This window comes from Elephantulus edwardii, unplaced genomic scaffold (assembly GCF_000299155.1).
Source record: "Elephantulus edwardii isolate Elephantulus edwardi_28Jun2011 unplaced genomic scaffold, EleEdw1.0 scaffold00063, whole genome shotgun sequence".
NCBI lineage: Eukaryota > Metazoa > Chordata > Mammalia > Macroscelidea > Macroscelididae > Elephantulus > Elephantulus edwardii.
Window position 1 is genome coordinate 12680340 of NW_006399813.1, and position 15855 is coordinate 12696194.

The following is a 15855-nucleotide window of genomic DNA, read 5'->3' on the forward strand; positions in this document are numbered from 1 at the left end:
AATTGCTGGGTCAAATGGTATCTCTATTTGCAACTTTTTGAGAAAGTGCCATACAGCCTTCCACAGTGGTTGCACCATTTTACACTCCCACCAACAGTGAAGAAGGGTTCAAGTTTCTCTACAACCTTGCCAGCATTTGTTGCTTGCTGTTCTGTTAAATTTGCTATTGTGACTGGGGTGATGATATCTCATAGTTGTTTTGAGTGGTGACAATTCTGTCTTCAATTTCACTGATTTGGTGTTCCATCTGTTCAACTCTGTTCATGTGTCCCTCCATCATGTTGACAGCATCTGAAACATTGGTCCTCATATTTTGGATTGTAGTTTCTTGGTTTTTTTCCAGTGCTTCTAATGCCTCATTTGTTTTATTTGCATTTTTTATTGTTTTTATAAGCTCTTCCTGATTTTTGCTTCCATTGTCCTGTAATTCTTCAAGTTTGTCTTTCACCCATTGAAAATATTCAGTCATTTTTCTTTTAAATTCTGTGTCAGAAAGTTCCATCAGAGTGTCTGGCTTCAGGAAATTCATTGACACTGTCACTTTTGAGAGGTAACATCTTGCTTTGGGCTTGTAAGGGTGTGATGTAGCCTGCTTCTTTCATGACATTGCTGTGGTAGAGTTTTTCATGCCTTAGGCAATAGCTGGTTCTTTATATGAAGTCAGTGCTCCAGAAGAGGGTTCGGCAGGCATGCGCACATTGATGCATGTAGGGTGGGCTCACACATAGATGCAAGCAGGAACCAGTGGGGGCACTCACACAGACACCCACAGGGGGGTGGTTGTCCCCTCATGAACTGAGTCTGCCACCTTAGTTGATCTCCAACTGTATCGCTTCCTCCTGCTTAAGATTAAGGGGTCCCACATGGTCCAGCAATCAGCAATGATTCCCCCCCCCAAGCCTCTCACTCAAATTTCCACTGTCCTGCTTGTTCCTGGCATGTGGGGTCCATCACAGCTCACTCCACCCCACTGAGGCTCCCAAACTAATTGTTTTAATAACAGTTTTCAAATTCCAGCTGTCCTGTTCACTCTGCATGTGCTGCTCTGCCTGCATTGCTCATGACTTTATTTTTCTTGAGGTGCTTTCCTTACCTTTTCTTTGCATTTGTTTTGGATAATTTGATTATCCAAATATCTTTTTTTAAATTATTATTAAATTTTATTAGTTTTAATGAACATTTACAGCGATTTGGGGTTTTCAGTCATTCATTGTTGCACTGTTTTCTCCACCCTCATCCCCAGTTCGTTCTTCTTCCCCCCCCCCAAATGTCTGTTTTAATTGTCCAATTGCCACAGTGCTTGTCAAAGCCGGTTCTGATTAATCTCCTTTGTCAGTGTGTCCTTTGCCATTCCCTATCACTCCTCCCTGAGAGAGACTTCACCCTGATTCATAAGGAAAAGGGGATGATGTTTTTCCTTTTTTGTCTGTCTTTTGGGGTTTGCCTAGCCTTTTGAATGTATGTTTTCTTAGTTTTCATAATACCTGAGAAATTTTCTTCCAGTAAATCTTCAGCATTTTTTTATTCTCTCTCTCTCTCTCTCTGTTATGGAATTCCAGTCATATATTATTTTACTGAATGTGGTCCCATATAATTCTAATGTTTTAATTTTTCTTCTTATTCCTTATTCAGTTCCTTTTTAGTTCTGACTTTTACTCTAGCTTATTAGTGTTGGTGGCTCAGTGATTTTGTATTCCATTTCTTCACTTCTGCTGTGGAGTTTTCCCCCAGTGAATTTAGGAAAATCTGATCTTGCTATTGAGGATTTCAAGTTCTTTTATCCTGTGCCTTCTAATTTTCCATTGATGTTCCCTATTTTTGTGTTGCATTGATTTTGAAAATTTTTTTTCAGAGCTTTATTAATGTTTTTATTTGTCTGTGGTTTCCTCTGTTTTTCTTACTTTTCCTCATTCCTGTGAAGACACTTGCCTGTCATTCTTCTGTATTCCTTATTAGGCAGTTTCAACTGCCTCCCCTTCTCTGAAAGATTTATTTATTTTGGTTTTTGATAACTTTTTTTTGGTGATACCTTCTTTCTGATTTTGTGTAGAATTTTAAGTTGTCTGTTTCCTCTAATATATTATAATGGTGATGTGTTTGTGGTCTTCCACATTCCATATTCTGGTGGGTGTCTCATAGTAGATAGAGTATCTGTCCTATATGTATTTGTTCATTATTTGTGTAGTGCACTTGATTGTGGAATGAGGGGATGGTTGCCATCTAATTCCAACCAGGTGTAGCAAGTAAGTGCTCGTCCTTACTTTAATGTACTGCATGGACATGAGCTGGTATGGTACAGGGTAGGACCAGCAGTGAATGGGAAATGGGAGCTGGAAGACTGACTAACTGACTGATACAGGTCACAGAGTCTGCCCAGCCAAGTAAGTCAGTTGTCACAGTGCCTCTGAACCACTGCATGAGGCAGACTGGCTGGAGGCTGGAGGCACAGGGCAGAGATGGCATCAGGTATGGTGAAGGATAGAGTGAGCAGTGATCATAGCACAGAGACTGGAGAATGGATGCCTTTCCCAGGGACTACCCCACAAGCAAGTCATTGTCCTTGGGAGTTCTGAGCCACTATGCCTGTTTGTGCATCCTCAAAGCCAGACTTAAATTTAGTAAGCCTGTTCTCCAGAGACGTTGAGTTGGGGCTAGGGGAAATTCTGCTCCTTCCAATGGAAGATGATTCTTTTGGTTCCCAGAGGTTGCCCCTTTCTTGTTCCTTGATGCAAACCAGACACTGGTGCTACTGCAGTTCTATATTTCTGCAGGGTCCCCAAGAGTCTGTCACCAGGGTTCAGAGTGAATGAACAGTACTGGGTTCCTTTATGGATATCAGCTTCACTTGTCAGCACCTTCATTCCATTTTTTTCCTTCCGTTAGGGTCGGAGTTTCCTCTTTATGTTGTCATTTTTGTTAAGTGCCATCAATTGACAGTGGCTCATAGCAATTTCTTGAACAAAGGATCTGCCCCTTGTACTCCTTACCATCTCTGATAGGGCTGAGCCCCTTGTTGCAGTCACTGTGTCAATCCATCTTGTTGAGAGTCTTCCTCTCTTTCTCAGACCTCAGCATGGTGTCATTCCAAGAACTAACCCCTTATAAACACTCCTCAATATGTGAGGCGAAGTTTCACCATCTTTGCCTCTAAGAAGCAACCTGGTTGTACTGCTTTCACTAGGCAGACTTACTTGTTCTTTTGGTGATCCATGTTCTCCAGCACCACAATTCAAAAACACCAGTAATTCTTTGATCATACTTATTTATTGTCCAACTTTGAGATGGATAGGAAGTCATTGAGAAACCATGACTTGGATCAGGTACACCTCACTCTCTAAAGTGATATTATTGCTCTTTAGCACCATCGACATATCCTTGGGCAAATTTTCCCAATGCAACACATCTTATACATCCTTGACTGCTGTTGCCTTGGGTGTAGATTGTGTACTCAACTAAAATGAAAACTTGAACAACTTAAATATTTTCTCAATTTTTCACTATTGTTATGTTTACCTATTAATCTCATGATGAGGATTTTATTTTCTTGATGTTGAGCTGTAATCCATGTGGAATGCTGTAGTCTTTGATCTTCTGTAGCAAATGTTTCAGATCCTCTTCACTTTCAGCATGCAGGATGCAAACATATGCAGCCCTGGTTGTGCTCACTCTGCCAAGAAATTTGGAAGACAACTACCTAGGCAAAGAGAGCTATAATTTGTTCCCATTCCCCAAAAAGTTGATCCAACAAAAAATGGAAACTTACTCAGTAGTATCATTAATTTCACATACAGGTAAAATCTTGAAGATTTTTTAAAAAATAATTGAAACAATACATCAGCCAGAGAAATGGCCAGAAATTCAAGCTGGATTCAGAGGAGACCATGGCATGAGGGGTATTATTGCTGATGTTGGGTGGTCTTGGCTCATAGCAGATCTTGGGTGGTCTTAGCTCATAGCAGAAAATACCAAAAGCAAATTTCTCTCTATTTTAGTGACTATGCAGCGACACTTGACTAGATCATGTAAAGTTGTGTTTACCATTGACATAATGGGAGTCCCAGAGTACTTAACTGTGCTTGTGTGAAACCTATATGTAGACTTTAGTCCAGATAGAGCAAGGGAATACGGAATGGTTTAAAATCAGGAAAGTATGTGCTAGAGTTGTATTCTTTATCCATACCCGTTCAATCTCTATGCTAAGCAGAATATTCAAGAAGCTAGACTTTATGAAGAAGATTGTGGGAGGAGGATTGGTACGAGACTTAACAACTGGCATTACATAGATGACATGCCATGCTGAAAGTGAGGAGGACTTGGAACACTTGGTGCAGATCAAAGACTGCGGCCTTCAGTATGGATTGTGTCTTCTCTTTCTAGCTTCCTTTCACTTTCAGGATGCTAGTGTTATCACCTTACCTGCCTATCTTTGTTTTTTCGTGTCCTTATTGGAAGGATCGATGTCCCACTCTGTTTATTCAGTCATCACCTTTATTTCTGCTTCTAATAATGTAGCTTCAGTTTCCCTGTGGCTAGAGAATAGCCAGTTTATTCTTACAATTTTTAAAAACTATGTTGATCCTTCTTGACTTATCCAGAGTATTTTTAATTTCACCAGATTACTATAAACCCTGAATATTCTGCAAGAGTTTAGCTGTTCATAACTTTTCAGAGCAGAGGCTCCTTCATTTTGAAAGCCACTACCTTAAAACATAATGTTTAGTACTACAGCCCTATTCCAGGTATGTTTGCATCAGCTTTTGCTAAGGTAGAAGGTCATTTAGTCTTGTTCTGCAGGTGCTGTGCAAAATGCAGACAATAACATTCTTACAGTGTAAACATGGATCCTTTTATAGATATATTATTTCCATGGAAATGTGTATTAGATTAGGTGGTAAAACAAAATACAAAATAATGAAGGGTATCAACATTTTGACAATTGATGGTTCCACTAGAAATAGCTTCTTAAGAATGGATTGAAGAATTATGGTACATCCACACAATGGAATACTATGCAGCGCGCATGAGCAATAACTTTGTAAATTTTTACCTAACTTGAGAGGAACTGAAGAGCATTATGCTATGTGAACTAACTCAGTCACATAAGGATAAATATTGTTTAAAACTGTTTTTGTAGAAGGAGTATAAGGATCCAGGAGGGATGGGAGAGGCTGATTGCAGAGGGATGTGGATGTGCAAGGGAAAGGGGAGATTAATCATTGGGTTGTACAATTTGATGGGTAGGTGAGAGAAATTGAAAGAATGCGTTCAAATTTGTAAATTTGAATTTTGTAAATAAACTAATAGAATGAATAAATATATAAAAAAGCATGTGAACAGATGAAATTATTGTTTACCAGAAAATTTGCCTCTATCCTAATGTGGTGTTGAAATGTAACTAATTTTATGCTGATGTGTATGCAATTGGTCATAAAATTCTTTCCAAGCAAATAAATAATTTATGATTAAAAGGGAGGGGAAAGAATGGCAAATTTTTAAAAATATTTCCAATATGAATTAAACGTAAGTCAGCACTCAAACTCAAAACTCATTGACTGGGGGTGGAAGGTGGAACTAACTCTTAGCTGATGCTCCCTCCAGCAGGTTATCAGAGGCTGTAGCTACATTCACACTGCCAGAGAGTCACCACCTTTGGGCAAGCAGCACAACTCCAGATGAGGCCATCAGGGCTTCCTTTTCTAAAACTAACATAGTTAATATTCTCTAAGTTAGTTACAGGTTAATTATAAATGGAGTTATAACCTACTCACATAGTCCTGGATAGATAACAAGGAAGTTCTTTTTAATTGCAAGTTTTTAAAAGGTGAAATCATGAGCTATTTTTACTGAAATTTTCATTCCAGATTCTCCACTTTGAGAATTAAAATGGGTAAAATTGAGCAAATAATGTGGTGTTATTCTTTTCAAAACTTTATATGCATTCCAGTCTACTGCTTTCATACTATTTCTCTTAAATTGAATTAACAATAGGGAGGTCTTTCCACTCAGCCTATTGGACATTTTTATCACCAGATTTACTTGAGGTAGCTGCCTTGCTCTCTGGAGAGTGACACTAAGTCTGAACAAAAGTCAGAGGTTAGTTAGTTTGGCTTGCGACTAGACATGGGCCTAATGCAAGGGAGGGTGAGGAGGAAAACACAGAAAATAGGCCTAATGCAAGGGAGGGTAGGGAGGAAACCACAGAAAATAGAGGAAAACATTGTTACCACACAAAAGTTATGTTGTGATCACATCAAAAGGATATTCAAAGGATTCTTGCAGACCAAAGTATACCAAAGAAAGAGTCACAGGGTTGGATGATAGTCTAATAAAGATGGAAACAGAGATAGAGTTGACAGTTGAAGGATAAGGAAGGCAAAGGTTGAAACATGTTGCTTTTATAGGCAACAGTCTTTTCCCCTACCTTTATTCTTTCTGGACCCTACCTTGTCCAGGTATTTCCTCTTCTCCACAGGATGAATTGTAAAACAGGCCTCATTTCCAACTTCACATACAGGTGATTCTGATTAACCTAAAACAATTATGGCAACCCCATTTCCCTTACCGTAATGGTTTTAAGAACAGACATGTGACCAAATTCTGTTCAATGAGATCTATGGAAGCATGATTGAGAAACTTCTAGAAAAGAGTACTTCTCATGCTAAAATAAAAAATCTGTAAAGGAAAAGATGATATGCTGACCCCTAGGAACACTACCTACATTGGGAGATTTTTTTATTAACTTCATGTTACAGTAAGTGTTTAGGTTTTACTCTTTCATTCTGTGGCTGATGCGATACACACTTCAGTGCATGGTGTGGGTATTGCTTTCATGAGTAATAAACTGTAGCAGTCACAAAAATATATTTGGATACAACAGAAAATCCAGCTAACAGTTCTTTTTTGTTAACACAAGCATCAAGGAGTTTAGGTGTTGCTACTCCATGTCATTTCTGAGATCTAGGCTCCTGTCATTTTTCTGTTCACCATCCATCATTGTCTGCTGCACTTCTAGGCAAGAGGAAAGGGAAGAAGCAAAGGGGGGGAAAGGAGATGCTCGTGGAGGAGAAACAAGGTTTCTTGGAAGTCCTGGCCCCCTAGTCCTAGGCTTCTTAGGCCATTTATAATTAGATTACAGGGAAGCTCTCTTGGCCAAGTGGTAAGGCATTATGCTGCCAACCCAAAGGCAGGAGGTTGAAATCCCCCAGCTGCTCCCGTATGAATTACAGCCTCAGAAAACCAGCAGGAAGGTCAGCTCTGAGTTGATTCCAACTTGACAACTCTTGTCAACAACAATTAGAATGCAACTAGGGAAGAAAGAAGTTACTAATTTGATTGGGTCAGCTTGTCATCTGTGCCAGAGCCCTGGTGGCCTAATGGTAAGGAGCTGGGCTGCCAACCTGCAGGAAAGTAGTTCAATTCCACCAGAGGCTTCATGGGAGAAAGATGGGCAGTCTCTTCCTGTTCAATTAACTGCCCCAGAAAACTCACCAGAGGGTCAGCTATGAGTCATATCTGACCAGAGGAATCTGACCTGGTGGTACAGAACAGTAACAGTGATCGACTGTGCCACCATGCATCCTTGCCTAATCCACCTACATGGATTAAGCCAGATAACTCTTAAAGTTTATTTTCTATTAGTAGTTTTGTGGCCTTGTAGCTACTACTTGCAGTGTGTCTACTAAGTTTTCTCCCATTTCACTTAGTTTATATTAGTTCAGTAACTTTTCTGCTTTTTACTTGTGTTTTTATAAACTGGAATTGGTATATTAGACTTCCTAGGTATGACATTTCACTTTCTTTTTCCAAAATCAGGACTCTTGAGCACAAATTTAAATTTGTGCTAAGTTCATGCAAATTAATATTGAGCCAGGCATTGTGATAATTTCCAAATGAGTCTGTAGTTCTTATGTGAAATTTTTCTTTCTTGTGAGGAACAGAAACACTATTGAATGCTTGAACTGAAATCTATTATAAGAATTATAATACAGACTACTTTTTTTAGAGTCCTCTTTTGAGAGAGGAAATACATAGTCCATTAAAAGAAAAAAATAGCAATGCTTAAATTTATTATCTAATAGCACATTCAGGATTTTCCTGTATAGACTCAGCTATTCTTAAATTGTATACTGAACTTTTGTTTTGTCCACCTTCTGTCCACACTCACATCCTCTTTCAAAGATATGTTTTTGCCCACTTAGTAAAAGGGGAAAAAATATATAATTATTTGATAGTGAAGGAAAATGTCCTTCTCATTTGCTATTGGAAGTACATATGCTTGCTATAAATAAGATGGAGCTATACTTTCAAAAGGATATGGACATGAATGTAGAATGGGATGGACAAACCTTATAATGGGGGGCAAATGTGTTATATCTGCCATTCTTTTTGGACTGATGGAAATTGTTAATAAGCAGAGGGTAAAGCTTGATATACAGTGCATCTCACTTTAGGATCCTGGATTGAGGGCAGATTTTAAAAAACAATTTTTGACCCAGAAAAGCTGAATGTTTATTTAAAGTCATCTCCATAACTAGGGGGAAAGGAAATTTTCATGTTTTTTTGTATGTACTTTTTTTCCTCTTGTTCTTTACTTTCTAATTGGATTCAACGGGACAGGAGGTGATTGCCCCTCCTTCTATAGCAGAGCATCTGGTGGATTCAGACTGCACACCTTCAGGATTGCAGCACAGCTTCTTGCCACTAGGCCACTAGAGCTCCTTTATGTACTGTTTTTATTGTTTTGGCTAGACAGGCCACAGATTACAAGGGAATAAGTGATGACGTTCGTATACTGAGAGGGAAAATGAAAATAAGCTCTTTTGCTAATTTATTCTTATATTTTAGTGATACATGACAGGATCACTTTTAATATGTGACTTCTACTTTTCATAATATTCTTGTTCAGAAGGAGAGAGCGGAAAACCCATATTATTTTCTTTTTATTTCTGAACTAGAGAAGACTCACTAGTAAAAATAATAGTTATGTTTCCACAAAAGTTTTCATCCTGTTTGGTTTTTATTGTTAGGTTTGGTTGGTTGGTTGGTTTTTGTTGTTGTTTGGTTTTGTTTTTAGTTTTTTGACAATATATCAATATGTGAGGCTAATTGGAAAGAGTGACCAGATTCTTAATCATTATCAGGAAACTGCATTCAGAGAATGAGAAGAACACCCCCACTGGATGAATTACAGCCACCACCGTATCAGGATGACAGTGGTTCTCCCCACCTCTCATGTACACCCTCAGAAATTGGGGACACTAAATGTGAATATTCCCACTGCAGCAACAGTCCAAGATGCTCCTATAACAAGTGCCCAAGTGAAGGAAGCACAGGCCGTGAAGTAGAAAGTTTTCATAACAAAGGCTATGAAGAAGATGTTCCAAGTGACAGCACTGCAGTCCTGAGCCCTGAAGTAAGTAAAAGCGCACAGATTTTTTCTTCTTCTTTAAAATTAATGTGATTTGGAAGCTAATAATCCTGTGCTTCTCCTCTTGATTTCATCACTTGCCTTATCCTTTATGGCTATGATTCATGTTTTTATCCCTGATCTAATCTTTATCCAATAAACATCAGTTTCTTAGTCCTCAACTCCCTTTGAAAGGAAAATGGGTAACTAAAAATGAGAACCACAGACAAGAATATTCTTTCCCCAGCTCTCAACCTGGGTTGTGGTGGTGGTTATGTGTCGAGTTGCCTGCAACTCATAGTGACCCTATGTACAACAGCCCTAAACCCTGCCCTATCTTGTGCCAATCTATTGTCTCTGACACACATACCAAATAGTCCTACTGGCTTACATGGATTGCTTTTTGAACTGATAACCAGAAGATCATCAGTTCAAATCCATCAACTGCATTACAGAAGAAAGATCAGTGGTCTCCACTCATAAAGATTTGCAGCCTCAGAAAACCAATGGGAATGTTACCAGGAGTTGGAATTGATTCTGCGACAGTGGGGATTTTTTTTGGGGGGAGGTTGAGTATATGATAGGTTCTTCCAACTTTTTACCTATTTGTTTCATCTTACAATCATTATTTATGTGTATGTATTTTTAATTTTATTTTTACTGTTGAGAGGGGACTCATTAATACTATTTTACAGAATTTTCAAAATAGCATTAGTGTTTTTCCAAAAGATCGAGAAATAAATGGTGATCAGCTTAACTAATAAAATTTTGATCTGTGACATCATGTATTGAGAGTAGCAGGTGGTTAAATACTAAGTTTTTTTAATGACCCAGAATGTCAAAACAATAATAAAAATAGTTATTATGCTGCATCTTTGAAGTCTAGCCATCTGTCAAGAGGGATTTGTTTCAAACTTTCTGTAATGGTGAAAATTACAAAGGTAGACTGAGAGTCTTCCTCAGGTGATATTTAGGCTTAGAATTTGCTATCCTTTCAGGTTTCAGATGTCATGTTTTATAACTTTTGCTTCAAACAGCGTTTCATTGTACTTTAGTATATTAGGGTTCTCGCTAGTTGACTTGTTTGATGTACTGTCAGAATGAAATAAGAGATCCGAAGATACAAAACAATCTGAATTAAAATAGAATTTTGCCATGTTAAGGTTTTATTCTATACCTAATAAAATCCTTTGGTATGTCTTACTAGTCTTTCTAGTAGTGTAGTGTCTGACCTAGACGAAAATTTTCTATTGACATTTTAGTATGTCAGAACTTCATGATGTTCAGCAAAGAATGTTTTTGTGTCCTATCATCTGAATAAGTTTGAGCAAATGTTTTTTAAATTTCCAAACTAGATAGATCGCCAGTAAGTGAAGCCTGCTGGTGGTGGTTGCTGTGTCCTGCTCAGTCGGAACTGAGCCCCCAGTGCGTTTTCAGAGGCAGTTAATGGTAGGAGAGGAGATTGCCCCTCCTTCTCCCACGGAACAGCTGGTAAATTCGAACCTCGGGCCTCTGGCTGGTACTCCTTACCACTGGGCCACCAGAGCTTCCTTATCACCAGTTGTGCTAGTAGGAATTGTGCTTTGCAGCTTATTCAGTTCTAACAGTCTCATCTTCAGGAAGTCATTACTTCTGTTTTACAGATTAAAGCATTGAGACAGAAAGAATAAGCAATTTACAAAAGTCTTCACTGCTTTCAGAGGCTGTAACAGTTATTCATACCCAGTCTGCCTAACTTCAAAAACTGTTTTTAACTATGTTGTGTTACTGCTGCTGAGCTAAATTATTATATGAGGATTTACTTTTATATAGTTGTTGTTGTTCTTCTTAGTAGGTGCCATCCAGTTGGCTCTGACGCATCTGGCAATGACAACCGCCATCCAATGCCATGTTCACAATCTCTCCTCTTTCAAGTTCATCTCCCTAGTCTACTGGCACCCTCCACGTGTGCCACAGACCACATTAAGGCACATGAATAAGTGTGTGTTTCCAACATAAAGAAGTAGAGCAAAAGATATAGGTGAACAACTGATAAGGTGCGAGTGGAAGGATCACACTGTTTGGATCCTTGTCTATACGATATTACTAGGTCTTGTCTGAGGATAGGGTGCAAGCGGTAGACTCACACTGTGTGATTCCTACTTTGTATGGTATTCTTATGTCCTGTCTTATGGTGTGATAACAAGGACCAGAGTTAAGATTTTAGCAAGGGAACCGTGGGAAAATAATACCTGTTTTCTGGGCGAATATGAAGGGACAAGTGCACCTGGCTCGTTATCTTCCTGCATTTCCAGGCTACAACATATGAGTGATACAGCTCTAGCCCAGAGGTGGCAGGATATGGGTTGGGCTTTCTGTCATATTTTCTGTTTATTTATCTTTGACACATCTCATAACTTAGTCACTTGGTTTACTAAGTTACTTTAAATTCACTTACGAGTTAAAGTTAATTTAACTTTAACACATCTTCTGAACTCTGCCTATGTCTCACAAGTTTGTTGCTCTTGTTAGGTGCTATCAAATCTAGTATGACCCATAGCGACCCTAGGAACACAACCCTGTTCTATCCTGTGCCATCCTCACACTTTCTGACACAAAAGCCCATTGCAGCAGTCACTGTGTCAGTATACATGAGGATCTTCCTCTCCTTCGCCAACAGTTCACCCTTCCCAACTTCATGTTCTTCTCCAAAGAATAGCCCCTCCTAGCAACATGCCCAGTGTGTGAGGTGAAGCCTCATCATTCTTGCCTCCAAAGAGCACTCTGGCTGCACCATCTTCGAGACATATCTGCTTGTTCTCATGGCCATCCATGGGATGTTTGGTCAGTGCTCTTCTCCAACACCACAGCTCAAAGACATCAATTCTTTTGCTGTCATTCTTATTCATTGTCTGGCTCTCAGAGGCATAACAAGTAATCAGAAAGATGATGGCCTGAATCAGACACACCTTATTCTTCAAACTGACATCATTTTCTCACAAGCTACCTTCTCATAAATCGTCTATAGTTAACACACCCTATGGTTTTTCCTATATTTCAGAGGTTACTAACATTTAAATGGAGAATGTGGTAACCTGTTAGTGTAAAACACCCTCCTATTTTTTTAAAAATACCCTTTACTTCCTTCCATTCTTATAATTTATATCATCCATCAAGTAGAAAATTTTTACCTTCACCTTGGTTTAACCTAGGACATAGCAGCCTCCAAACCTACCTATGTGTACAATTGAATTAGAGAAACGGAGAGGTTCAGAAGAATCCAGGGGCAAGGAGTTCATAACTTCTGTTAGTAACCTTTTACCACCAAACGGTTATTTGAGATTCTGATTTAGAAACTTTGAAAGGAAGGATTATTTTCTTAACTGCCTATGTACAAAAGGCAAATAATGTCTTTTATCTAGTTTCACATTGTTGTTAAGTGCCATCGAGTCAAGTACTACTCATAGCTACCCCACAAACAAAAGATCTGAACCCTGTTCTGTAACTAACAGTGTTTCTTTAATGTTCAGAGAGTTTCCAAAGGCATGTTGTTTAGAATGCCATTCCTGCTGCAAAGCGTGTCTTAATCTAGGAGCTCTACCAACCACTGTCCACCATGGATAACAATTATGGTATTTGGCACACCAGTGGCACAAAGTTCAGCATCACAGCAACGCCAGGTTATGTCAATACAGCAAATTGACAGACCAGTACTGTACCACTTAGAAGACTTCTTTCCAAACACAGTTAACACCAGGAATAAACAAAATCAGATTAAAACTATTTGCATTTTATCGGTATCTTAAAAAAAAACAAACCAACCTTTGACTGTTCGTTGGTTTCACTGCTAACCAAAAGAAGGGTGATTCAGTCCCTCCAGCCATGCTACCAGAGACAGACAGTCGGTCTCTTTCCATAAAGATGAACAGCCTTGGGAACCCCATAAGGCCATTCTACTTCTGGGTCTCTGTGAGTTAGAATCCCTGCATCTATCTGGTTGCGGGGAGAGGGTGAGACTCGGATGATAGAGAAGCAAGGGTCAGAGATAGCTGTTTAGGCTCTTATAAATAAATGTTCCTGCCTTAAAAATCTCATTGCAGCATTTTAGACAATATTCAAGTGAAATCTTTTCAGACAGTGACAGATCTTTCATTATCAATTATGAAGTGAAATACCTTAAATGTTCCCCTCTAAACTATAAGGTTTAGGATTTTGGTTTGTGTTTTTGTTTTTCGCAGAAGTGCACTCATCAAATGTAATCATACTCTAAGAAAGTGGTTTTTATTCCCCCTCAATGCCCCAAAATAGCCATTTTTAATGTGTGGCTTTTCTTTCCCATACATGATACCAAATGAGTCACCAAAGACAAGTGCAAGTAAAAATGAATACACATCTTTTAACCAGATAATTTTTAAATGTACCCTTTTGGTCTTTATAAGCATTTTCAACAATAATTAATATAAGAAGATAATGTATAGTTTTAAATTCTGGTTTAAAATTCACATAAATGTGGTCCATACTGTGGAGAATAGCTGGTTGCAAATTTCTTGATGCCTTAATCTTTCTACTTTTATGGTTTTTCCATTGATTTTTATGTCTAAGTGAGGTTACATTCTGTTCCAAAATGAGAGGACATTTTAGAACAAACCATGTAAAATGGGAACAAAATTTTTAATAGTTTTATTATTTCGTTTGTGTTTTCTTTATTTCCATCCTAATATTGAATTGTCAAGTACATTGTTTATAAAATTGAAATAAAAATGTAGTGATTTCCTGTGAAAAAAACAGATACACATGAGAGTAACTTTTGTTTCCGTATATAAAAATATATATCCAACTTCCTCAAAGTTGTGATGTAGGTTAAATTATAGATTTTCCTTCTTATTAAAATTCTTTTTATTTTATTCACCTGTTTGAAACTAGTTTTTCCCCATAGATAGAGCTCTTAATTAGGGTTAGCCATTGGTTTCATTTATAGAAGTGAATCATAATTGTTTTCATAGGCCCTCCAAACTATATTTGCATACTAGATTAAAAGTGTTAGAAGCTGAAAATATTTAAATGTGCCTTTTTCCCCCAGGATATATCGGCGCAAGGATCATCTTCACAGCTCCCCAAACCTTTTGATCCTGAGCCAGAAGCTAAGTATGGCACACTGGATGTGACTTTTGACTATGACTCACAAGAACAGAAGCTTCTGGTAACAGTGACAGCTGTCACAGACATCCCAACATATAACAGGACAGGTGGCAACTCATGGCAAGTACACCTTGTTCTTCTACCTATAAAGAAGCAGAGAGCAAAAACCAGCATCCAGAGAGGACCATGCCCCGTCTTCACAGAAACTTTCAAATTTAATCATGTTGAATCCGAGATGATTGGAAATTACGCAGTTCGGTTTAGACTGTATGGTGTACATCGTATGAAAAAAGAAAAAATTGTGGGGGAAAAGATTTTTTATTTAACCAAATTGAATCTTCAAGGGAAAATGTCATTACCTGTGATATTGGAACCTTCTTACAATCATTCTGTGAGTATCTCATCAAATCGCCTGAATACAAGTTATATTCATAGCGTATCATATACACATTTCTTTAAACTTTAATCAACCCAACAACAGCCTTCTTGGTCTATTTTTTTGCAATATTCTAGGCCCTGGATAAGTAGATACCATTTTCCCACCTTATCTATAAAAGTTACCCTTGAAGATGATAAATCATTTATGTTAGTATTCTGTTCTAACTTTCACAGGGCTTAGCCTAGGTTCGGCACATTTCTTATTCTTTATTGAGCAAATATTAGATGATTGATCATGGCATTTCTAAACTCCTTTTAGTATTTCATTGTTTCCTTCCAAGCTTAAAAGTAAGTAATTCATTAAGACTACCTAGTCCTATATCCTGTTACTGTATCTAAATGTTGTTTTAGAACAGGTGCTGCTGTTTACATCATGCCTGATTATCCCTTTAAGACTACTACTATAAAATGATTTTAAACATTCAGGAATCTGCCAGACTTCTTATCATTTCTAACATTTTTAAACAGATTTTTTTTAAAATGTATTTCTAGTAAGAAGTCTTAATGTTATTATTTGACATGTTGTTGTTATGTTCCATTGAGTCGGAACCAACTCATACCTGACCCTCCAGTGGGTTTTCAGATGCTTTAACTCCCATGAAAAGAGATTGTCCATCTTTCTCCCACAGAGCAGCTGGTGAACTTGAACTGCATACATTTGGATTGGCAGTGTAACTCCTTCCAGTAGACCGCTACAGTTCCCCTTAGTTTGATAATTCTCTCTCTCTCTTTATTTTTTTCTCTCTCTAGAGTCTAATCACATACAAATCAATCTCTTTTGCTCTTGTTCCCTTGCCCCATATCTGTGGCTAAATTCCCACAAGATACTGCACATTACAGAAGACAAATTGTCCACACCATTTTATTTAAACGGGATAGATATTAAACAACAT

At 38.1% G+C, this 15855-nt stretch overlaps 1 protein-coding gene across 2 annotated transcripts in view; it reads left to right on the plus strand.

Moving 5' to 3' along the window:
• Positions 1–15855, plus strand: part of SYT14 (synaptotagmin XIV) — a 220860-nt gene that overhangs the window by 135331 nt on the left and 69674 nt on the right. For both annotated transcript variants that reach the window (XM_006887951.1, XM_006887952.1), the window contains exons 3-4: positions 9141–9412; positions 14466–14915. In XM_006887951.1, the coding sequence (XP_006888013.1) occupies positions 9141–9412; positions 14466–14915 (722 nt within the window). The remainder of the gene's footprint in view (positions 1–9140; positions 9413–14465; positions 14916–15855) is intronic.